Consider the following 24,242-nt stretch of genomic DNA (forward strand, 5'->3'; position numbering starts at 1 on the left):
AGCTGATTCCAGATCTGATCAATATTAACCGTTATTAGGGCAAGAGTTAAGAAGACATCTCATCCAGATGAACAGAATCCTAAGATTTCTAAGACAAAACAGTTGATCTTGAAGTAAAATAAGGTAGAAAAGATGAGCTTTTAGATATTGATTTGTTTAGTAATTTAGGTAAAGCACTGCTTGCACTGCCTATTCGTCAATACCTGAAACAGAATGACCTGGATGAATAACTGAAACAATGGACCGTTGCCCTTAACAACCTGCTCACTGCCCAGAAAGCTTCTGTAAAATCTTGCTTGCTTGCCCTTGTGGTTTTAGAGTACAAACTGAGAATACAAAGCGGACCTGGAACAGAAGCCTTTCGGGAGCTGTCCTGGCTTCCGTCCACTGTTAGCCTCTCCTCTCCTCCACTCTCATGGCCGCTGCTTATTCCAACAGTCTGACCGTTTGCTCTGCAATGTTTGCCTCATGTTCCTCCACACTTCCCAAGCTTTAAACAATGCTGCTCTCAATGTTATTCAGTTAACTGTTTATTAAACACACAGTTGCTGGGGATGAAACCAAGCTGTGTGACCTTGGAGAGAAAGCCACCCAGATTGTTGGGCCTCATTATGGCTATAAAACAGGAGTGAGAACTCATAACGGAATGCAGCTTTGCATTCGGTGATGTAAGACTATGAGTTCAAAGAAAGGTTTGATGGCACCTAGTTCATCAAATGGACGACTGGTTCTCATAGGGCTTTTTGTACTGTATGAGAGTTATTGTAAATAGGTAGATGGAAAGAAAGACCACACAGTGGATGCGTCAGACTTAATGAGATGAATGATTCCAAGATAGATGGTTAGCTCCTAGTACCTGAATAGCCTCCTACCTGCCATAGCAGAAGAATGGGAAAGAAGGTGAGTAGAGATGGAGGTTAAGGACTGGCTGGTTCCTTTTGTAGCTTCCAAAATACAAATGGGGCTGAAGATAGTTTGATTGGCAAATGCTTGAAAAGCAAACAAGAGAATGTGAATTTGATTCTCAGAGCCCACATAAAAACAAGGTGTAATGGTGAACGCTTGTAATTCCATGCTGAGGAGGAGACGGGTTCTGAGGCTCCCTGGCCACCAACCCAGCCTACTGGCTCAGTTCCAGGCCAGTGAGATCCTATCTAAAAATTCAAGGTGGGTAGTTCTTGAGAAACAACATCTGGAATTGGCCTCTTGCCTCTATTTGCATATGTGAGTATTTACACGGGTATACACACACAGCAAGTATTATTATTTATTATTAACAAAATTTTAAAATACAAATACATTATATATATACCAACTATAAATGATGATCATAATGTTTTAATTCAAGAATAAATGTGACAATTTTTTATGTTTGTAGACTTTTGAGTACAAATGCCAAAATGCAACATATATATATATATATATATATATATATATATATATATACATATATACATTTGTTTCTTATATAAAAGGATGGTATTTGTAATACAACTATATAATACTCTACCATCTTTTTATCCACAGTGATATCTCACTAATGTAGCTAACTTTAATAAAGGAAATTTGATCCTTCAACGATGGGCTGTGATCAGAAAGTGTAAGCCAAACAAACCCTCTCCTCCCCAAGTCTCTTTGGTCACGATGTGTATCACAGCCATAGAAAGCAAACCAGAGCAGAACTGGTCTGAGACAGTGGCTTGTGGACTCTGATGGACCGCTCTACGCAGGTTTAGGGGACGGTTGTGAAAGTGTTCAGAACGTTGGGCAGGGAAGGCTGTGGAGTACTCCAAGCTTAAGAGGGGCTATTCTGTGGGATCTTGGAAGAGACCACTGAAAGAAAGGCAGGCAATGGAGGCCTGGCTATGGATTCCATAGGGAAATCCCTCCAAGACCGCCATCAGGGTTGTTTGTGCGATATTTTCAATAAGGAATCTCTGAAAGTAAATGCTTCTGTGCTTCATTGGAACTGAAGATGTTGCTGCACAGGGACCAGCACCAAAACCAATGTAAACTCCTCCTCCCCAATATGCTTCTTATCAGATATTTGAATAGAGTAACAAGAGAAGTCACTAATGCGCAGGGCCACCTCCAGGAGACTGAGCCTGGCAGAGTCTCATTGTTTCAAGGGGTTTCTGATTTATGGCACCAGCACATGCAGTCATGTTTATTGTCTAAGTCAGTATCCCCATAAATAGTATTTTATTGTGTCAATAACTGTACGCACATGTACGCCATGTGCCCATGTGAGTCTCGCCCCACTCTTGGTTTTGTTTTCATGGCAAAGGGCTCTTGACAGGTATTTTCCATTCTGTCTACCAGTTCCCTTCTTCACAGTTCTGCAATTTTTAGTAGAAACAAAAATACTCTTTCTCCTAATGTGGTTAGCCTAGCGAACCCCATTCATCCGGCACAAAAACATACTCCACTTGGCAGATACAAACTACCTTATCCTATGAATAAATACATCTTGGGTTTATTATGACACAGTTGGTATCACGATGCTCATTAAATGTTCATGAAACATTTTCATTTCAGCTCATGGGAATGAACTGCATAGGGCTATTGGGGCTGAAGCGGGTGAAGCTAAATGAACTTGGGCCATTTACACACTAAGGTTTCGGGTTTCAAATAAGTCCAGCTGTCTGGTGGTACACACACCTGGATTCATGCCATCACTGCTTTAAAAAGACTGGCTCAATTCATTCAAGTTGGGATACCTATGAGCTTGTTTGTGAGTTACACAGAGCAAAACAAGGTTTGTTCCCACATTCGCTCCACTCACGGTGCCTCTCTCAGGCCCTGGGATTTTCGAGAATGCGAAGAGGACAGCATGCAAAACTTTTATCTTCAAAGCATTTTTTATGGAGATTTCACTACATGGAAGAGACATTTAGAAATGTCAGCTAGCTGAATGTTTGGGGAACTGTAACTTAAGTGGACCCCATGCCAATATAAATGTTCATCTGGGCTTAAACAACTCATTTCTAAATAGCTGAAATATCATGAGAGTTAGTGTCATTCCCAGAACAAGCCCCACTGCCACCTGCTTCTTGGTAACATGAAGAGACTTTTAATGAAGATAGCTTTACATGTTTAAGCTTGGACACATCTCTGCTATCTAAGCATACAAGACCAATAGATGAAATCACTAGGACATATTTGAATTAAAAAAGAAAAGAAAAAGAAAGAAAGGTTTGTGCCAACCAGAAATTGTATGAAGGACAAAATGGCGGTGTCAGGAGTGGGGCTGGGCAGCACCCATGTAGCTCAGACAGAAGCACTTTCTTTGACTGGAAACCGCAGAACAGCCTTGATGCAAGTACTTTGCAAAATGGTTGCATTTTCGAAGTCTGCCACAATCACAGTGTGCTGGGCTACAGAGTCATAAGTCGAGGCCTGGCTCTGTGGCAGCAAGTGCTCGAGAAGAGCTGGGGAGAGGAGCCCATATCAGAGCTTTACCCTGAGGTTAAGGTAAGGTTTCTCCAAATGTAAAGATCTGGCTTTCAGACAGAACCACCATCTTCCAGTAATTCACCAAATGACAAACACAAAGGGGTAGAGCAGAGGCGATCGATGCAGCACTTAGACCTTTTAGGAAAGGCGGAGTTGGTCCTTTGGCCACATCTATGTAATGAGGGGGTGACACTGAGGATGTGGATACCGAAGCCATGGGTACTGTTCAAGAAGGAAACCTCATCAACATTACGGTGGCAAGGCCAGAAGACTCTGTCGAGCAAGACTGCAGGGCTGTGCAGTGAGCACTCCCCATTACCAGACACTACCCTCTGGGTTTACTTTGAGCTCTTGCCACTGGTTTATGAGCTGTCCTGCTCTAGCTTTGCCTGCATGTGATAGTTTTTTAAATGTGTTTACTCTTTGAAGGCGTATTTGACCGGTATGCTTAAATAAACAGACCAGCTCAAGACAACAGATATAATTTAATAATTGAAAACCGGGAAACTCATGCTACCGGAGAAGGTCAGAAGTCCAAACGGGCCAGGCGATCACTGCCTGTGCAGAGAGCACGCGCAGAGAGCACGCACCTGGATCTCCAGGTTTTTCTCCCTGGCCCCAGACAGCCACACCCTAGCCAGATGTGATTGGCTGAGCTTCCCCATCAACTCTTTTATAATATCATATACATATGGTTAAATGTACTTTTATCATATTCTCTCCATTATGCTCTCAGACCCTTACCCCTCCCGCCAAACCCCTTCTTTCCCAACAAGTCCCTCTCCCATTTTCATGTCTTCAAAAGTCTGTGTGACCTACTGAATTTAATCAGAGTTGCCTACATGAGCAGGGTGTGGGAAGACTACTTCAGCAAAGACAACTTACCAGCGCCTACACCACTGAGGACCAGTAATTCTGTCCTGCCAGAGACAATGCTACTTGTGTACAGAAAACTACTCATAGACAATTTTCATGGCAACATCTATGAACCTGCACAAAACTGAGAAAGGTGTATCAATGGGATAGATGCACAAGTCATGGTACATGTTCTGTCTAATTTATGCAATAGTGGAACCAAATCAATGTACTAAAATCATATATAAATGACATATATGCAATTTTGAACAAAAGGAGGAAATCTCAGCATAGTGCAAAAGTAACCAGATGAAGTGACACCAGCTAGTACTTTGAAGACCCACAGAAGTAGCATCCATTATAAGGTTTACACTGAAATACAGTGATGTAAAAAAACATGTTTAAGACTTTCTAACACCCAAGTCAGAATAGTGAAATACAAGGAAGAGGGATAGAATGAGGAGATATAGGGAGTTTGACTATGAGATAAAAATAAATGTGAAGCGAACACAGCAAAATGTCAATGTCTTTAGAAGCCAGGTACAACACCTAGACGTTTGACATACCATGCTGGATTATTCATAGACTTCCCTAAGCATTTAAAATAGAAGTACTATCCAGTGTCACCCAAATGACCCTAGCTAAAGTAAATAGGTCACAAAATAAACTTCAAACCGAAACTAAAACTCACAAATCTAGGAAAGGGGGTGTTAGGGAGGAGGGAGTTTGGCAGGGATGGGATGGAGAGGACACAGTGGGAGGATGGAGGCATTAGGATGCACAGGACATGCCCATGAGAGTGAAACTAGTTGACAAAAATAAGGTACATTAAAAACAAAAGTGCTAATATTTAAGAATATTAATGCCACCTCATGGAGGATGATTGTAGAATACCGGTGAAAGTCTTTTGAATGGTATACATGGCTTGATTTCAATATTATGTTCTAAATATAAATGCAAACATGATGAAATTATAATTGAACATAATGAGATAATGAGCAATTTAATAACACCTTTGCCTTCCAAATGTTCTATAATATAAACATACTACTTTAATAATCAGAAAGAGCACTTTAAAATTTCTCACCTTTAACCCTAGTCTTAATTTCAAAAGGACTTGTATTTTGAGTGTCCCAATTATAGAAAGTTGGTGAGTTCCCAGGTTGGCTGCGTTATGGCCGGAGTATTATTTTATTGTTTTCATATTGCAAGACTATGATAATAGCTGCTTTTAAATGCCTACATTTTGTTTGAATTTCCTGGAAAAGAGACCCTAAAGAAAAGTTTCTAAGCTGAGGGGAGGAAGCAATTTCAAGCTGCAAAGTTAGTCACAGAAGGTTGGGAACTGAATGAAAATGGCGCATTGTAGGTTTGGGCGCAAGTCTAACAGAAGGTCGGAGTTTGTGTGCATTGTTTCTGGACAAACTGGACATAGCAGTCATACTGGGGATGACTGCCCTTGAGGAGGGATTTGTTCATACAACCTTTATGTCATTAATGAAAGCTATGATGTTACTCCTTAAACATCTTTAAGTTCTGTCACCTGAAACACCCCCTTTCATTGTATGGAACTGAAGCATTGATCTGTCGGTCATGAGGGTTCCAAATGCCAGCATGGTCGCTGTTACTGTGGAACTGACAATGATCTTGTGCAAGGCTAGGAGACTTGGGAGTGTTGGGAGATGAAGTAATAGCAGTATCTGTATCTACCTAAAAAACACAAGCTGGTGTTGAGTAAACATGAAGAAATTCACGAATAACTCACACTATAACCAATCTCTGTACTTGGGATATAGCGGAACTCTGATAATCAACTCACATCTGCTGAGAAGTACAAGGTTTCAAGATACTCACCAATCACCATGTAAGAGAAGACACTGAATAGTAGGAATCAACTTTCAGGATAGTAATTAAAACTCATCATTTGGGTATGACGGCACATGCTTATAATCCTGGCTCTCCATGGGTGGATTTAGGAGGGTCAGAAGTTCAAGGCTATCCTTGGCCAGCCATGTGTTGTGCCTTAGATATGAGCACAATATAGAAACCACAACTTGTCTTTGGAGGGGAGCTTTTGGAACAATCCACTGGACGTCTAAAATCTTTAGCTGTGTAACATGTCTCTAAATATTGATGGGGGCCACCTGCTGTCTCCGACTTGATACAGTTTACCGATATGCTTATAAACCAGTTCCAGCCGGCAGGATGCCATCACATTGTGGCAAATCCAGATGTCAAGATAATCAACGTCTCTCTGAACTGTATTGTTAAAAGGAGGCTGGGGTTGCCTCAGTCCTAACTCCATGGCATCTCTACTATGTCAACTATTCCTGGCTTCTGACTTCAGCATCAATACTGCCAAGATATTGTGGCACTACTATTTCATTTATGTCTTCCTATCTAGTTGGTAGTACTTACAAGAAGAGTATGAATGCAGCCACGCCCAAAGGGGCCAGGATATTGCAATGGGTAAATGGTCAAAGACCCAGAAATTGATCCATAGAGGTGAGAATCCAAGGTACCTACTTTGGGCTAAGAACAACATAGCAATTTATCTCGTGTCTAATCCTATTATCCATGTAAAGGTGTACAACTCTTTACATTTCATAGAAAACTGAAGTTTTGTGTTATATAACTGGAAAGTGTAACATGAATGGGGGCCTGCTTGTTTGTTGGGGCTTTTGTCCTCCCACCAGGTACCCCCAGCTTTTTAGCCCCAAAGAAAATCACACATAGATCTCTATAAGTTATAAAGCTGATTGGCCCATTAGCTCTAGCCTCTCACTGGCTAACTCTCACATCTTGATTAACCCATTTTTCTGATTTATGTTAGCCATGTGGCTCAGTACCTTTTTTTCAGAGGGGCAGATCACATCCTGCTGCTTCGGTGGTCTGGGCAGGAGTGGGAGAGTCAACTTCCTCCTTCCCAGAATTCTCCTGTTCTCATTGCATCATTTCTACTTCTTGTCTGGTTTCCCCGCCTATCATATTTCCTGCCTGGCCAATCAGCGTTTATTTAAAACATGTTTGACAAAATACAGACAATTCTACCACACCAGAAAGTGATAGAATATTTGAAACCAGTGAAATATGCAATAGCTGTATTATGTTTTTGTCTTGAGTTCTCTCAGCATACCATCATACCTCATACACACGCCCACACACCACATACATATGCACATACATCCATGATATGTAATACATATATACATATTCACCTATATATAATACAGAGAAACTTAATTGTATATATACATTTTATGTTTCTGTATATGCTTATATAACATATGTATCACTATATTATATTTACTATTCCAAAACTTCACAGCAAAGAAGCCAGTTTAAACACAGAACAAATCTTGAGGTTAAGTGAGAAAGCACAGCAGTGGTCATTTTGTGTTGAGCTATCATTAGAGTGACAAAGCAAACCTTCCTTTTATTTATTACCATGATTTATCATTTGGACATATCATCTACAAACAACACTAACCAAAACTTTGATATAACTGAACTACATTCACAGAGATGTGCCGTGACCCATGCCTGAGCCAATGTCATAAACATGTCTTCAAGAAATGATTCTGACAACTGTTTGTAGCTTAGGTAGTATTTTCACCTTTCTGGTTACCATATGGAGTCACCCAAGGTCATGGTCACACAATTAGCATTAAAAAAATACCATTCTTTGAATCTCTAGTAAGCATTGTGCTTTCTTAGACTTAAAACAGTTGTACCACAAACCTGAGAACAATGGAGAAATAACGTCTAGTGAACTGAAAGTTCTACACAGTCTGGCTAAGTAGAAGATAAAAGTAAAAATAGGGTTCTCATGACAACATGGAATTTTTTTTGCTCTGATTTATTCAATTTAGAGATTTGAAAGTGTTCAGATTTTACTTTTCATATAGTCAGTGTTTCAACTTCTGTTTCCAAGTGTAAGTAGAAATATGATGGCCGTGAGTATCCAGCTGCACAATCGTCAGCTGCTGGTATACTGGGGAAAAACAAATGATATTTCCTATTGTGTGGCCTCTGCCTTTTTTGTTAAAGATTTGTATTTAAATAAGTCATAAACAAGGAAAATAAAAACTCCCTCATGTGAGCCAGGCATGGTAGCACACACTTATGTAGAAAAGCTGAGGCAGGAGGATTTCGAGTATGAAGGCAGTTTGAACCGCAAAGTATAAACCTGTGTCATCAATAAATTTTTTTTTAAAAAGCATCCATAATTAGAATAAAATTTTCTATATGCAGATTTTGAATGTCAGCAGGACCGAAAGCAAATCTAAAGTGAGCTCACTACTGGATAAAAGGAGAAATGGTTCCTTTCTCCAGCTCCGTTACCCAAGGCTCTAACCTTCTTTTACCTTCTCAACCTCCCTGGGTGGTGTCAGTCATGACAGACAAGGAAGGGGATTCTCTTCCATGCAGAAATCAGGTGTGTGGTACCACTGTCACAGGCTGTTGTTCTCTTCTTACTTGGATACTCGAGACTTGTGACAACAAGTCATAAGATGTATCAATATGGTTATTTAATTGGGGCTCCTTTAGAAATAAAGCCATCTTTCTCCCAAAGTGTCATGAAAGACGGTTGAAATTGGGAAGGCCAGGAACGCTATGAAAATAAACAGCACAACTTTCATGTGTCTGTGTGTGACCTGGGAGTGCAAGCCAAACAAGTCATTTCTTTAAGTTGCTTTTGGTTAGTGTTTTATCAAAGCAATTAAGAATGAAACTAGACTAGATAGACGTTGCTTGAGTAAGAAACCGTAACAATGAGGTGAATTGGCCATCTATGGTTCTAACCAATGGAATGGTAGATGCTATAAATGAAGCAAAGACTTCGGAAGAAAATAACCCTCAGACAAGCCCCAAACATATATTTAATAACCTTTGAGACATAAACACAAAGACCACTATAGAATTTATTTTTACTTTATTAACAATGTGGCTTACCATGTTTTCAAGTAAAAAGGGTTTTTTCATTTAGAATAAAAATTAAAATATAACTCTGATATATATTTTCATTTATGTACATGGAAACATATATACAGAATACAATCTTACAACAAACTGAGAGAGCATGCCCTTTGTCCTTTAAATTTCAAAAGTAAAGACACTGATTTTTTTCTCTTTTATGCACCAAAACATACCAAGATATGAATCAAATTTCAGCACAAACTTTCTCAAGTGGAACATGAACGATAAAGGGCTCCCGCCACTAGTGACTGCTTACACAGGTCGTGTTAGCTTGCATTCTGAAGGACAGGTACAATGTTTACCTTTTTTTTATTATTCAAAAACAAAAAAACCCTTCCCAGCAGTTTTCATCATAAATGTAATTATTAGCAAAAGATTTGTTCTAGACTTTTCCTTCTTCAGTGTTCGTTCCTCTGTCCTTACCAAAGCACTGCTCTGCCTTGGCTCTGGGACATGACCCGCATCCTCACTGGTGCTGAGTCCTAGTCATCAAAAGAGAACGGAACAAGGAACACTATAGCTCAGAAAACTGAGTCATTATTATCATTTAAACCACAAAGGCTTTAAAAAAGCTAAAAACCCAAGGAGACCAGGCAGGACAGCAATTACGATTTTTCAGTCAATTAAATGGATTACAGATACGATAATTTCGTTTTGTAATTGCATGTTTTGGATACCTCTAAGCCACCCTAGTTTTAAAAGCTATGAGAATTAAGCAACTTAAAAAGTTAACCCAGTTAAAGTGAGTAATTTTCAGAGAATTTGCGAACAGAGAGGAATCATGAGCAAGTAGGAGAGTCACTAGGATTGGATAGTCGTCATTTCAGCTTCTCCTGCTATTTAATTATTGCACCAAAGAGACACAAGCAGTTGATGTCCCCAGAGACTTTTTCCATAAACACTACAGATATCTTACTTTACATTTTCTCCTTCCAAATAATTGCACACTCAATCACAGCTCTCCAGAGACAGAAGAGAGAGGAACTGGAACCTATATTCACTATCCTAACCCAAAAGCAGCAATGTCGAACCACAACGAAGATCCTACTACTTTTCTGTTCTATTTCTATATACAGAAATAAATATAAATGGGTGTTATACAAAATAAGTATGAAACCCCCCGAGTGCTTCCAAAACTAAGCAACAACTTTTAGGAAGGGGTGTTGGTGTAGGATAGAAGACAAGCCCAGTATTTGTCTCAGAGAACACTCAAAACTCTGAGCTAGATTAGGAGAGACCTATCTTCAAAAGTCTGATCAAAAGGAACCGTGTAAAGATGGCAGAAAAGGTCAGATATGGCAGTGTTAGAGCATGGATCACTTTAATTTATTGAGGACCAAATCAAAGCAAACACAGAAAATGATTTTTTGAATATGATCAAATAAGGTCTAGGGACTCAAATAGCTATAGAGCTCAGACACTGTGAGTCAGACTCTGATCAAAGGCATCTAATTTTGAAAGTGACAGACCAGTTCTGTGAGCTCCAGGTTGGATGCTGTGGTAAAAGACACCATTGTTGAGTAGCAAAGATACGTGGTGCCGGTACACTCTGCTTTGATCGGGGTATGCTTATTTTGTGGACAGGATTTTTTTTTTTTACAATACAGTACAAAATGCACTCAGGAAGCTAAGGGCTAAAATAAACTCCCTAAACTTCAGAGTGGGAATAAAGGATGGGCTGTCATTATGTAACTTGAGGTGGCATTTCCATTCCTCAACTGCATGGCACAGACTGTAGGATGCCTGCTTGACTGGCTACAGGAGGCAGTGAATGGTGTCCTATGCCCATGGTGTGGGGACATGAAGGAGAGGACTCTGGTCCCAGAAGATAATCAGAGAGAGAATAAAATGATAGCATCCAGGAAGGACTGGGGGGAGGGTATCATTTGATGGTATTTAGAGAAGAATCTTTTTGGTGTACAGGCTGTGGAATATGTGTATAAGATCCATTTCTTTTTCTGCCATAGTAATGGGGATCTAGAGCAAACTGCTCCTTGGGAATAAGCCCCATGTTTAAGACAGAAGCAGAGGAGAGGCAAGTCTAGAGATAAACAAAACCCTCTTTACAATCCAGTAACAAAATTGTCATTCGCATGATGAGCACACCATCCTGGACCAAAGCTCTGGAAGACCCTGAGACCTCTAAGAGGAAATCATCCCCTTCAGTTCTCAAATACTTCTTAAGTCTACTGGAGGGCTGGGCCGACTGATCACTGACAGTCACTATGATGAGGGTGACTCCTAGCTGGGCACCCTTCAGGTATGGTTCCTGTCATCTCTTCCTTGCCAACGGTGAAGACAAAGAGCGAGGCTGAAGGATGAGGACAGGCTGGGACATCTGGTTCCACAGGGAGAAGGGTTTCTGACCGATGACCGTCATATCCTGACTGGGTTTTCTGTAACGTTCTTCTGGTTCTTTCTGTGGGCTCAGCAGACCTCTAGAAAAATCTCCATGTTCAGAAGCAACAACCTCCTCCTCAAGTCATTACTGGAAATGCCATGAGAAAGTGACATTTGTTCTCAAAGCGCATCGTGTTCTAGCAATGCCACAGCCACACCCTGGTTTCAGATGCAACCGAAATGGCTCATCTTGAGAAGGCCACAGTGAAGGACCAAGAAGGAGTCAGCACAGGAGAGATGCCACACCATCTTGAAATAGAGACCCTTTTGAACCAGTAGACTGAGCATCTATGGCCAAAAGCATATGGCCGAGAAGACAGGCCGACTGAGGAAGGTTCAGCACGTAGCTTAGGAGAGAGAAATTCAACAACTGCGAGCCAACCATGCAGGCACCAGCATGGGGCATCCTTACAGCACCACAAACAACACAATAAACCATCACTTGTCCCTGGGCATATGCATCCACCAGTGGTCTGTAGCATGACAATGAAAAACCAGCTTTAAGGAAGAGTCTCAACCACAAATAGTTAAGATTTCTGGTTCCATCAGCAGCCATTGCTCAATGTGGAGAACGGCGAGCATAAGGAACCACAGACCTCAAAGCCTGATGGATAAAGCCACGCCTTAAAATGTTGCCAAAACACATGTGGCTATCAGCCTGTCACATCGTGTTCTAGGACAGTTGAGACTCTAGTCAAAAAGAAAAGATCAACAGAATATGACAAAACATGGAAAACCACGGAGAAAAACAGTAAAATCCACATAGGTGTGAAGTTAAGCTTCCCAAACGAACATCCACTCATGAACAGAGTAAAAGTTTGGTTTCCTTCCTTTTAAAAGGACGGGGAGGTGACCCTCCATGCCATGATGTACCTCAGTCCCTTTGGGTCTGCAAACACATGTTGAACCACTCAACATGAGAAAACAGAGCTGAAGTACTGGATAGAAAAAAAATCAGCCAATTTTTATAACCACTGATTATTCTATAAATGATATGGTGAGATTTCATAAGCAACCTCAGAGAGTGAAATGTAGGAACTGTAAGGTTAAATCTGTGGCCCAGTTCTTTTTCTCATTTTGGCCCACCTGGGTTCCTCTCTAGCAAGAATGAGGAGAAGAGGAGAGGGTATACTCAGTGCCTCACCACTAAGTGTCCTAACTTTTCCTTCATTGGGAGTTTGAGTCCAGAGTGGTGGGGAGTTACCCAAGGACATGACGTTGGTCCTTAGCAAAGTCAAGATGGAAACCAACTGAGTTCAGGCCCCGTATTCATTCTGCTATATTAGGCTAGGCCTTACTGATTCCTCGTGCTTGCTTCGTGTGTGGCGAGCCAGACTAGCGGGAGAGAGGTGCAGAAGGGCTTGTTTGCAGTGACCAGTTTTAATATTTTTAAGTGGCTACACCACCTTTCCCCAACTCTCTTCCTAGGCTTACCCTCTGAAAGTTTTCCTTCAATACAGAATTTGATATTTCCCCAAACTGGCCTCCTCCTGACTGGTCACAGTGATCTTGGGACACTGAAGTTATGGTTCTGCAGGGGACTATGGTGAGTGCTTGCCATTGCCAATGTTCTAGGCTCTGCTTACACAGCAGTTGTCTACTGGAAGCAGCCATCCTGGTGAGAAGGCACCTCCGACAGAGGACGGAGCTTAGCGCATTGTTTTAGACCAGCATCTGGAAACAAGAGTCCACAGTTGTGTTAGAGAAGGAGCTAGCTGTCAATGAGGTCAAATGGGAAGCAGGTGGCTCCAGACCACAGTAGTTTGCATACGTGGGGCTATGAAAGAGCCTGAGAGTGAGTCAGGCAAAACTGCCAGCGAGCCAGGGATTCTGCTTAGAGGCACCTGGTCCATCTTGGTTTCCGAGAACCTGGACCTCAGTGTAAGGAATCTTGGCTTACAGGAAGCTGCCTAGCTTAGATGGGAGAAAAATAAAACTCAGAGATGAAGAAGCGAGTAAAGAGTCGGGAAAGTTCTGTCTCAGAACTTCCACTCCAGTCCCAGGAACTGCTGCTGTGGTCCTTCTGTGTACTTCAGAAACATAGAACTATCCAACAGGCTGGTGCTTCGAGGAGGTCCTGGGCTTCTGGCTTTTTGGAGATCCTCAACGAATGTGCCATTTCACAAAGCCCAGGAAATCAAGGTATCGGTCCTGGAAACCTTCACAAACACAGCATCATCAGAATCAGGCACCACCCCGGGGAAGCCGAGTTAGTTGGCATACTGCGCATAGAAAGCCACTTTCACTCTCTCGATCTGATGGCATAACTTGATAGCAGGTCCCAGCTTCAGCTCCATGCACTCCTGCACGGTCGGGAGAGTCAGCAGGAGGAGTGCCTGGCCATCGATGTCCTGCCGGAAGATAAGGCCATGTTAGAGAAGTAGGATATACTTGGTGGCTTTGCTTGTCACGTCGAGCTTTGTCCAGGAATTAAATGTGTAAAGAAGGGTTCTTATGTTTTGAATTTGGGAACATATTATCACAGGTAACAATTAACATGGAGACCGCTGAATGCATGTGTTATATAATAAAATGTGTGTATGTGTGTGTGTGTGCGCACACACACACACACACACACACGAGGGAAGAGGGGTAGTGTACAGGGATGGATATAGATGGAAGTCAGAGGAAACCCTTGGGTCTTGGTCCTCACCCTCTACCATGTTTGAGACAGAGTATCTCTGCCAGGCTAACTGGTCTGGAATTCTGTCCCTGTCTCTCAGCTGCTCACAGGAGTGTGCTGAGATTACAAACACATGTACACTATTGTCTCTGGTTTTTATGCAGGTTCTGAGGATACAAACTCAGGTCATTAGTGTGCATAGCCAGTGCTTTACCCCTGAGCTGAGCCATCTCTCCGGCCCGAACAAAATCACTTTTGCTAAGACTATTTTAGCTCCTCTGAAGTTCCTAAGCCTCTGCTGGTGGAGACAAGCAATGGAACAGGTAAGAGGTTCCAGAAATTTCTTCCCAAGCTCAGTATCCAGTTCTGGGACAGCAATTTCTTCCTTCGAGGCTAGGTCCTTCTATGCTAACCTGAGCACCATAAAATGGCTAGATACTAAAAAGTAAAAGTTTTCTTCCAACTTTGTAAGGTCTGATATCACAGAACAGGTGATAAGACACCAAAGAGGGAAACGTCAACTATATAGTGTAATTTTCCAGATGTATGTGTGTATAGACAGACAGATACATACAGAAAGAGACAGTCACACACTGACACATGGGCCACTTAAACTTTCCCATTGCCACACAGTTATAAAAACGGCCAGGCCAGAACACTAGTGCCACATGTACCACGCCCTAAACCATTGCTTATTGCTGATGAAATCGTGAGATCACACTATATTCAAATGAAAGCCGAGTCAGTATCACATGGCAATCAAACATCTCTAAAGTTACAAAAGTTACCCTCCAAAACCATTGACACTAAAGGATCTGCCAGATGTACAATAATATCAATATGGATACATACAAAATATGAAAACATCAAGTCTACATGATGCCTTTAGAGGAATCAAGCAAGCAACAGGTGAACAAAATGCCTGAATTCAAAAGAATGGTCCCATGGAAGCCGCATGGGATACAGAGAATACAGACAGACAATTTAATGACATTAGGAGAACAGCTCCTACTAAAATGACTAATTCAGCCAAATGATGAAGATTAGGAAAACAAGCAAACAAACAAACAGAAATCCTGGAACTAAAGAACTGAGTAAGTAAAACAGCGATACATACAGGTGGGAGCCTCAGCAACCAGGCAGGTAGAACTCCCAACCTGAAGAGAATTCTTTTGAGATAACACATTTAGACACAGAAGGAAAGAGGGCAAAGAAACAGCTGAGCCTTAGGAGAGGCTACTAAATGAACTATCAGTCAATGAGGGGGGTGGGAGGCACAGAAAATCTAATTGATTATATAATAGTCATAAACAACTGAAATCTTAAGAAAAATATGGACATTCAGGTTCAGGAGGCCCGAAAGAACACAAAAGGGCACAATGTAGTCAACCTATGCACAAGAAGGACAGATTCTAAAACATGAAGAAAAGAGTGCCAAGTTACACTTTGGGGAATCATTGTAAGATGACAACAGATTTCTCATAGACACCTTAGCCGTCAGGAGGAAATGCCACATTAAGTCCCAAAAGAATGAATACCGGGCTGACCGGAGCTCTATAGCAAGGCCTGATCTCAACACACAAATAAAATCCGACTTCTAAGAGCCAACATCTTACAGACACCTTCCAGAAGAAATGCATCATCACCAAATTGGGTTTCTAAAAACTGTGTAAGGAATCCTATACCTAGAAGCCAATTCCATCATGAAAACACAGCCAGTCCTCAGAACAAGAGGTACTCACCCTCAGGACTGTTTTCTCCCCGTTCCACTGCATCTTGCTCTGTCTACACAACAGGTGTCATATTAAAGTGATGTTCACCAAGTGGTGGCTAAATTCTCTATAGGAAGAAGGGCACAAAAACTCACTCCAAAGACCATTCTGTTAGCCTATGTCTCTGCTTGCTATTACAAGCTGGTTTGTTCATGTAGATGCCACGGGATTGTATGGCTGAGCGTAACTGTAACTCATTCTTCCTGTTTCCCAAGACAGGGTTCATATTCCAGTAGAAATAACTGAGGACTGGTGAAACCAGGAGTGAGGTGATGCTAAGAATCATTGGTAACAAACTGAACTCAACCCTACATTTAAAAGGGAGTCAGTTCTCAGGCTGTTGGTGCAAAGGGCAGGAGAGTATATACTCCACAGTGTGGATTTCAAGCTGGACCACCTGGAGCAGATGCGACAGAGATCACCCTTCAATCTCTCCTCCCAAGAACCTGCTTGCCTGAATTTGACAGAAAAGCTAACCTTTCATCTCTGGGATGCAGAATGGGAACTAACAGCTGAATGATGCTCTAGTTGCAGGCTAATTCATTAACACTAACCAATATCATTGATTAGAGACCCTTCAATTTGCCTTTTAGCTCAGAAGAATAAATCTTAGAAATCAGACCCAAGATCTAAAGATGGGAAGTGCTTAAAACTGCAGCTTCCTCGTATAAGCATGTGAGACATTGGCATTTTCCTCCAGCATCTCTGTCAGTCAACATTCACAAAGCATCTGTACAAGGAGGTGACTCTAAACTGAAAGAGAATGACGAGTTCTTCTGTATATGATTGGCTATAAAGACATACACAGCATCCTCTCTTTTTAATTTTAATTCTTTTGAGAATTTCATATGCACGTGCTGTATTTACATCATGTCTACTTCTCTCCTTCCCTGTCCCAACTCCTCCTGTTAGCAATCCTCTCTAGACTTGGAAAACATATTCTTTCCAGAAGTTCTTACCCACCTATGATGTACTTCACTCCCCTATGTAGGCACAATGAAGGCATGTGACCGCCTCCCAAAACGGCTGACCTTCTGAAGTGTGAGGCTATGGAGGGGGAGCAGTGGATATTGGGAAAACATTTCAGGCAATGATGGGACATCTGTGAGCGTTCTCATCTTTCTTACAAACTGAGCTCCCAGTATGTAGAATTTTAACAGAATGTAAGTACTGAGTCATGTGTGCTGGAAACTGGGAGCTAAATACTGTTGTTTGGCTAAATAGACACTCTGTCTTGTTGCCTTTTAAATATGTATGTTTCTATCCATAGACAAATGCTACTCAAAGCTTTAATCGGAGAAGCCATTCTTTTCGGTAAAGAGTGGTGAATGCGGAGACTCACGGCTGTTCAAGATGCTAAGAATAGGCACAGATGAGTGCTCGTTCTCAAACACGCATTTTAAACTATCCTTTCTATGGTCCAGGGAACGCTGTGGCAGAAGACAGGGAAAAGAACTCCAAAATGACCTTCTGGGCAAAGCCCGGCCACTGCAACCATGCATTCCCAGCAGCTGTGGATGGCTGCACTCGGTCTGTGTAAGAACTGGCCCCTCCACAGTCAGGCAGTGATGGAAAAAAGCCTCAGGGTGGCCCTACCCCTCACTGATGACCACAGCAGGCTCCTGTGGATAGCTCCAATCCAGTGGTCACAGAGGTGACCCTGGACATGGCTACACACCCAAAAGTCCTGACTTTTGAATAGGGATTAAAAAATAGAGTGAGTCATTGATAGAGAAGCGGGGGGGGGGGGGGGGTAAGGGGAGGTGGGAGGGGGAGAACGGAATCAAAATATATTACATGCAGGTGTGAAACTGTCACAACAAAATTAATAAAAAGGAAGAAAGAATTATATAATAAACTGGGCTTAGGGGCACGCTCCATCTTTACTAAAGCAGATGTAAATCCACGACACATTAAGTCAGCAATTTAAAACTGAGTGTTAACTACAGCAATAAGAACATTCTATAAAGGGAGGCTCAAAATCAAAAGGTGGAAATAATGAGAAGATTCTACCTGCCTGATACACGCCGCTGATCTTGCTTTGCTTTTTAGCTCTTTTTAACCTACTAAGGTATGCAGGTAATAGAACTATCAAACCTTAGTTTAGTTGTGTAGAATTCTGTCAGCAAACCATGAGGAGATATAACCAAATGCTTGGCACTATGGGTAAATTCTTTTAATTATGTATTCCAGCTATTGGCTGTGAGTGCCATAAAGGAAACCTTGTCTGGGGATGGCTCATTAACAAATTGTTCTTACAAACACGAGGACCAGAGTCCAGATCCAGGGCATCCCTGAGACAGCTAGGTGCAGCTGTGTGTGACTGTAGTCTCAGCACTGGGAAGGAAGACATGGTAAGATCACCGGGGTGTGCTAGCCAGTCAATCTAGCCACATCACGGAGTTCCAGATTTACTAAGAGAGCCTGTCTTAAAAAAAAAAATAGAATGGAGGGGCTGGAGAGATGGCTTAGTTCAAAGCACTTGCTGCTTTTGCTGAAGACTCACAATAGCTCTAAGTTCAGCTCAAAGGGATCTGATGTTCTCTTCTGGTTTCGGTGGGCATGTGCACTCAAACTTACACACACACACACACACACACACACACACACACACACACAGAAAGACAAATAAATAAAAGTCATGAGATAAGAAAACAATTCAGAAACTGATTCTACAGTGACATTACATAGAAGATACTGGGCAGTCAGCCTAATTGTTCAAAGAAATACTATACTCTTTCCATTCACTCTGAACAAGGACAGGGTCCCATAGCTCTCGCTGCAAAACAGTGGTAAAGGCCACCCTGGGGTCACAGCATTAAGGAGAATGGCAGATAACTGACGCCATGCAGCCTGGATGAGACCACTTAAAATGATGTCAAGGACCTCGAAATGTCATTCTCTGACCTTTTCAGATCAGATGCCCCTCCTGTCCTGGTCCTAGACTTCCTCCAAGGAGAACAAATGGGAAGTAATATTTCGCTCCCCTCTCCTACTCAGCCAGCAGCAGTGATAGAAGCCCCAAGTTTATAGGGGTTTCAACTTTGAAGTCATGGATTGGAGTGTGGGAAAGAGACCATGCTGCCTGGTGTGGATGCCAAGGCTGGCAGCCTGGAAAAAAGCAGACTGAGGCCACAACTTTGCAAATCTCCAGGAGCTGGTTTACTTGAGTTCCACAGAAGCAGCCTTTGGACATCTGGGACTAAGCTCAACAAAAACCCCTGGACAAGAAAATGTGTGGCAGGACAGGGTTAAGGCTCAACAATCTGATTAATTAGCAATCTTTCACATTCCTTTTTATCTGGAAAAAAAATCAACCAAAAGTAAGCCTGATATCTAGAGGTGGAAAGTGCTTAGAATGCAGTCTGTCCATATTTGAGCCACCTGAGGGCCCATGATTGCTACTTCTGTGTTCTCAACGCATTTCTCATTCTTTCTAAATGATGGAGAATACGACACCTAGGTGTCATGGTTTTGAGAAGACCATGCTACTCAGAATACAACCAGGCCTCTAACTCCCAGGCTGCCTGCTAAAACCAGCTAGATTTGACAACTGAACCATCTGGCTGTCATCTTTGTGCAAAGACTAATCTGAGGTTAACCCTTATTTTGGACTCACTCCTACTTTAGAGTCCATATAGTCAATGTTTGTTGCATCTCATAGTGGTGTTGGAAAGAGAAATGGGTAAACAGGAAAAAGCTGGGCAAAGGAGACACAGATACGACACTGTAAATCACAGGAGAGTGAGCAGGGAATTCCCGTTCCATGAGGCTCAGAAGTAACCTTTGGTTTGGTTTGAAAGAAGTTTGCTTTTTTTCCCCTCATGGATTATGTAGGTTAACACACCAGACTCACAGTTGATTGAATTTTTATAGATATGCTCCTGTATCATCATAAATGCTAGCAGATCAGTTGTTTTATTGAATAGGTTCACTAATGGACTACTAACTTTAAGGAGATGAATTTGGATAAACATGAAAATTAAGCCGACTCACCATAATCGTAGAACATCTTGAAGGAATAAGATCTGACACAAAAGTTACTCCCAAGACAAGGAAAACTGATACTTGTCAGAGTTCTGTAAAATATGGCTGTTATTTAATGGATATTTCTGGTTTGTGAGGGCATCTAGCTAAAGGGTTCCTTCTAAAAGCTAAAGTGTTAAAGCTGATAAGCTCTGGGATTCTGACCTGATCCTGAGGACCATGATGGATGCACTGGATAGGTCACCAAGAGCTTGCCTTGGAACCTTGCCCTGTCTTTGTTTCCTTTCCTATCGCCATTAAGCATACAATTCTGCTTCACCATGGTGCTCCGTGAAGATACTGCCACAGGAGCTCAGGAGAGCAGATCCGCATGACCACGGACTAAAAAAGGCTAAACTTCTCTCCTTTAAATGGATAGTAAAATGCAAAAGAATGGGGGGGCCAATGGAAATGAAGAAGACGACTAAAGTTGTCAATTTTATAAAATAAACGGCTCACTCGGGCCGCCTGCTTCTCTTGTGAGCAGACTGATTGGCCATGGATGAGTACATAGATCATGCCATTCAGGGCTGTGTGTTTAAAGACACATTACAGATGCATGGACTTTCACTGTATAATGTTCAGATTTGCAGCATGAAATTAGAGAGAATAGATTTTACTAAGAGACTGCTACAACATTTCAGAAATAAAAGGTCCGTCTGCTGGTAATGGGGACTGTGGAATGCCTGCAATCGCTCCTGGTGATTAGAACCATCTCTGAATTCCTAACGTCTCTAGGCGTGAACGCACACCGCTATTATCATTCTGTACGCTGTGATCTCCTGTGCAGGCCGGTAAGTAATCTGCAGGCACTTAGTTCATCTGACAGCTCAGAAAATGCTGGTGGCCTCACCCAATCAGAGCACCATCATTTGCACAAAATGATAATAGAACAAATTAGTAAAAATAAGTCATTAAAAGTCTAATGGGCCAGAAAGGAGTCAAGTGTCCACACACTTTAGACAGCCCAGCAGGCAACGCTTCTTTTTTTTTTAACAGTTGAAAATCCCTAATGTGAAATGCAAAATTAATTGGGAACAAGACTCATCCATTAAAGCCCACCTAACATCTAAATCAAGGACAAAGCTTTTAGCTGATGGCAGAGGAGGTGGGTGGAGGAAGCCTGTGCCCACTCTGAATCTACTGTGGGGATGTGCCAATTGTTCCTTTCCTTGAAACATTCTGAGATATTGGTAGGGTAATCTAATAAAAATGGTTGGAAACTGGGCGTGGCCGTGGGATATAAAGGAGGACTTTAAAGAGCGCTTCGGCTAATCCCTCCCCATGAGCCAGCTTCCTACTGAAAATTGCACAAGGTACCAACAACACAGGTAACCACTTATGCAACAGTTGGTCTTGAGTTCCCACTTAACTTAGAATCTAGAAAGTGAAAAAAAAAATCTATCCTTTATTTTGCCATGTTTTGAACATTATAAGGCATGTAGCAGGTGTTTGGTCAGTGTATGTTGAATATACAATGGGCCAACATATACACAGTATTAAACGTATATAGATAGAATTTGTCAAGTACTTGAATACAATAGGGTTCTGCTTGGTTTTTGCCAATGTTTGGCAGTATCACTATGGCTAAGAACCAATCAGGGAAAATGTTGCCCCAGGCAGTAGTAGAAGTGGGTTTTCTAACTATTGCCTTGTGTTTGTTTCCAAGACGAAAATGCAGTTTTATCAATAAGCCCCGTATCAGTTAGGCTACTGTTTGACATGTCCTCTGTCTTGTCTGTTTGTTGCAATGAAGGGAACAGGTCATTGCCTTCATTCTTAAGACGTCTGTCTGCCTCCCTATCTGTACCCAGAGTAGAAGAGCTGTGAATGCCAGAAAGCCAAGAACTGGACCTCCTCTCTGCTCCTGTTCGTGCCTTCCACATGACCTTCCCTGGAGTCAGCAGAAGCTTGCAGAATGAAGGAGATGAATCACTTTGTCTCATAGATATTCCAGGCAGGAGAACCTGGATACCAAGAACTTCTCTTGGGAGTGGGAGGTGGAAGATTAGGATGTTCACTAATTTGCTTTTTATAACATATTAGATAGAAAATTCCCCATGTGTCTGGAAAACCAAACCTCATTTTTTCTGACTTAATGTTTAAAATTTATCTTCCCTAATTATTGGCTTGTTAATCTAAAAACAGACTCGATAGGCATACCTTTAATCAGCTATATGGAAAACAGTATTTACATAATACTTAAAAGACATATTTACTCTGTAAGGCTGTACTGGTTAGATTTTTGGGTTGTTTTGTTTTGTTTCTGTCAATTTAACATAATCTAATGTCATTTGGGAAGAGGGAGCCTCGGTTGAGAAAATGTCACTATCAGGCTGACCTGAAGGCAACTCTTTGGTGCATTTTCTTGATTAATTATTGATAGAGGAGTGCCCAGCCACTAGCAGGTAGCCCTGGGTAGTATAAGAAAGTTCCCTGAGCTGGACATGATAGACAAACCAGCAAGCAAGTCCCACCAAGTCTCTGCTTCGGTTCCCACCTCCAGCTCCTTTCTCGACAACCCTTCATGAAATACCTTAAGCTGTAAGATGAAATAAACTCTTTCCGCTCCAGGTTGCTTTTGGTCCACGTTTTATCACAGCAACAGCATGACAGACACTGGCACCAGAGAGTGGGCTACAGCTGTGGATGAGGGTGGAGCCTAGAGGTTCCCTCCCCACCTGGCAGTACCATATATGTCTCGGTCAGAAAACCCTCATCTCTGTGAGACAATTAAAAACCAGAAACCAGATTCTCATGACAAGCACCATGGACGCTCAGCATCACAGATGAGCCCACTTAGGGGCGTCAACTGTGCATGCAGATGAAGGGCACCTGAGACTTTCCTCCTACCTGGTAAGTCATAGAGAAACCATGTAGGATGGGTAATTCCTTTAGGATCTAGTCTCTGGGCTGGGAAGACAGCTCAGTCAGTACAGTGGTTGCATAGTGAGTATAAGGACCTGATTCCCAGAATTCACTTTTGCAAAACTAGGTACATGCTTGCAATCCCAGCACTTGGGGGGCAGAGACAAGTGGGTCTCTGAGGCTCACTGATCAGTCAGCCTAGACTGCTAAGTGAGTTCCAGGCCAGTGAGTGAACTTGTCTCAAAAAGGTGGCATTGTTTGAGGAATGACACCCTGTGGTGTCCTCTGGGCTTCACAGCCATATGCACATATATGTACACACATAAGTGCATGCACGTGAACACACATACACTTATATACAAACATACAGACACAGAGAGACGAGACCTGGGGTCCAGGAAACAATACTGACGACACAGTAAGCCACTGTACCTGCTCCTGAAAGATCTTGGCCAAAGGCGCGCAGTCCGTCAGCTTGATGAATCGTACCACGTCTGTGACGGTCCACTCCAGAGGATTGCTCTCCAGGATCAGTCTTTCCTCCTCCTCCTGCTTTGTTTCCTGCAGGGAACGGGGCAGAGGGTTGTCACTGCACACTGCAGGGCCAGCTTCGTCTTTCTAATACCCTGTATGCCTCAGCCACACTGTGGGACCAGATCGCCTACTTCTCTTGATATCCTAGGACACACAGACAGTCATAGGGCTCAGTCTCTATGGAGTTTCTGTCTCTGGTGATTTCTCTACCTGCCACGACCTAGGTGTCTTCAAAGGTTCAAAACCATAACAACAAAAGGTACAGCAGGGCTGGGAGACACGGGCAAAATGCTTGCCACGGAAGCATAAGGACCTGAGTTCGATACCCAGATCACACATTCAAACAAACAAACAAACAGACAAACTGGTGGTGCTGGGGAAGTGGAGACAGGTGGATTCTGAGACCTGCTGGCCAACCAGCCTAAGCTGCTAAGCTCTAGGGATGAAATACTGTTTCAAAAAATAAAAAGAAAAGAAACAGAGTGAAGAGGAAATGGCTCCTAAGAAATGACATCTGAGGTTGACCCCTGACCTCAAAGCACACCTATGAACATGCACATCTGCCCCACCCCATGGCACAGTGACTGTCAATCTTGAACACCTAGTTCAGAAAACGCAGGACCTGGCTTCTAATGAAGCATCACCGATTACAATACAGAGAGATTCTGACGAGTACAGCCATGCAATACACCATTTGCCTTCGCCAAGATGGTGCCAAGGACGTTTGT

At 42.3% G+C, this 24,242-nt stretch overlaps 1 protein-coding gene across 2 annotated transcripts in view; it reads right to left on the reverse strand.

The window, feature by feature from the left end:
- Positions 1-9,230: 9,230 nt before the first annotated feature.
- The window catches only part of Sfmbt2 (Scm like with four mbt domains 2), a 178,680-nt gene continuing 163,668 nt past the window's right edge, over positions 9,231-24,242 (reverse strand). For both annotated transcript variants that reach the window (XM_041630819.1, XM_041630818.1), the window contains exons 20-21: positions 23,413-23,541; positions 9,231-14,042 (exon numbers count right to left, since the gene is read on the reverse strand). In XM_041630819.1, coding sequence (XP_041486753.1) covers positions 13,902-14,042; positions 23,413-23,541 — 270 coding nt within the window. In that variant the 3' untranslated portion in view covers positions 9,231-13,901. The remainder of the gene's footprint in view (positions 14,043-23,412; positions 23,542-24,242) is intronic.

Source organism: Microtus oregoni, unplaced genomic scaffold (genome assembly GCF_018167655.1).
Source record: "Microtus oregoni isolate MIOR12 unplaced genomic scaffold, Mior012 000035F_ref0000213, whole genome shotgun sequence".
Lineage (NCBI taxonomy): Eukaryota > Metazoa > Chordata > Mammalia > Rodentia > Cricetidae > Microtus > Microtus oregoni.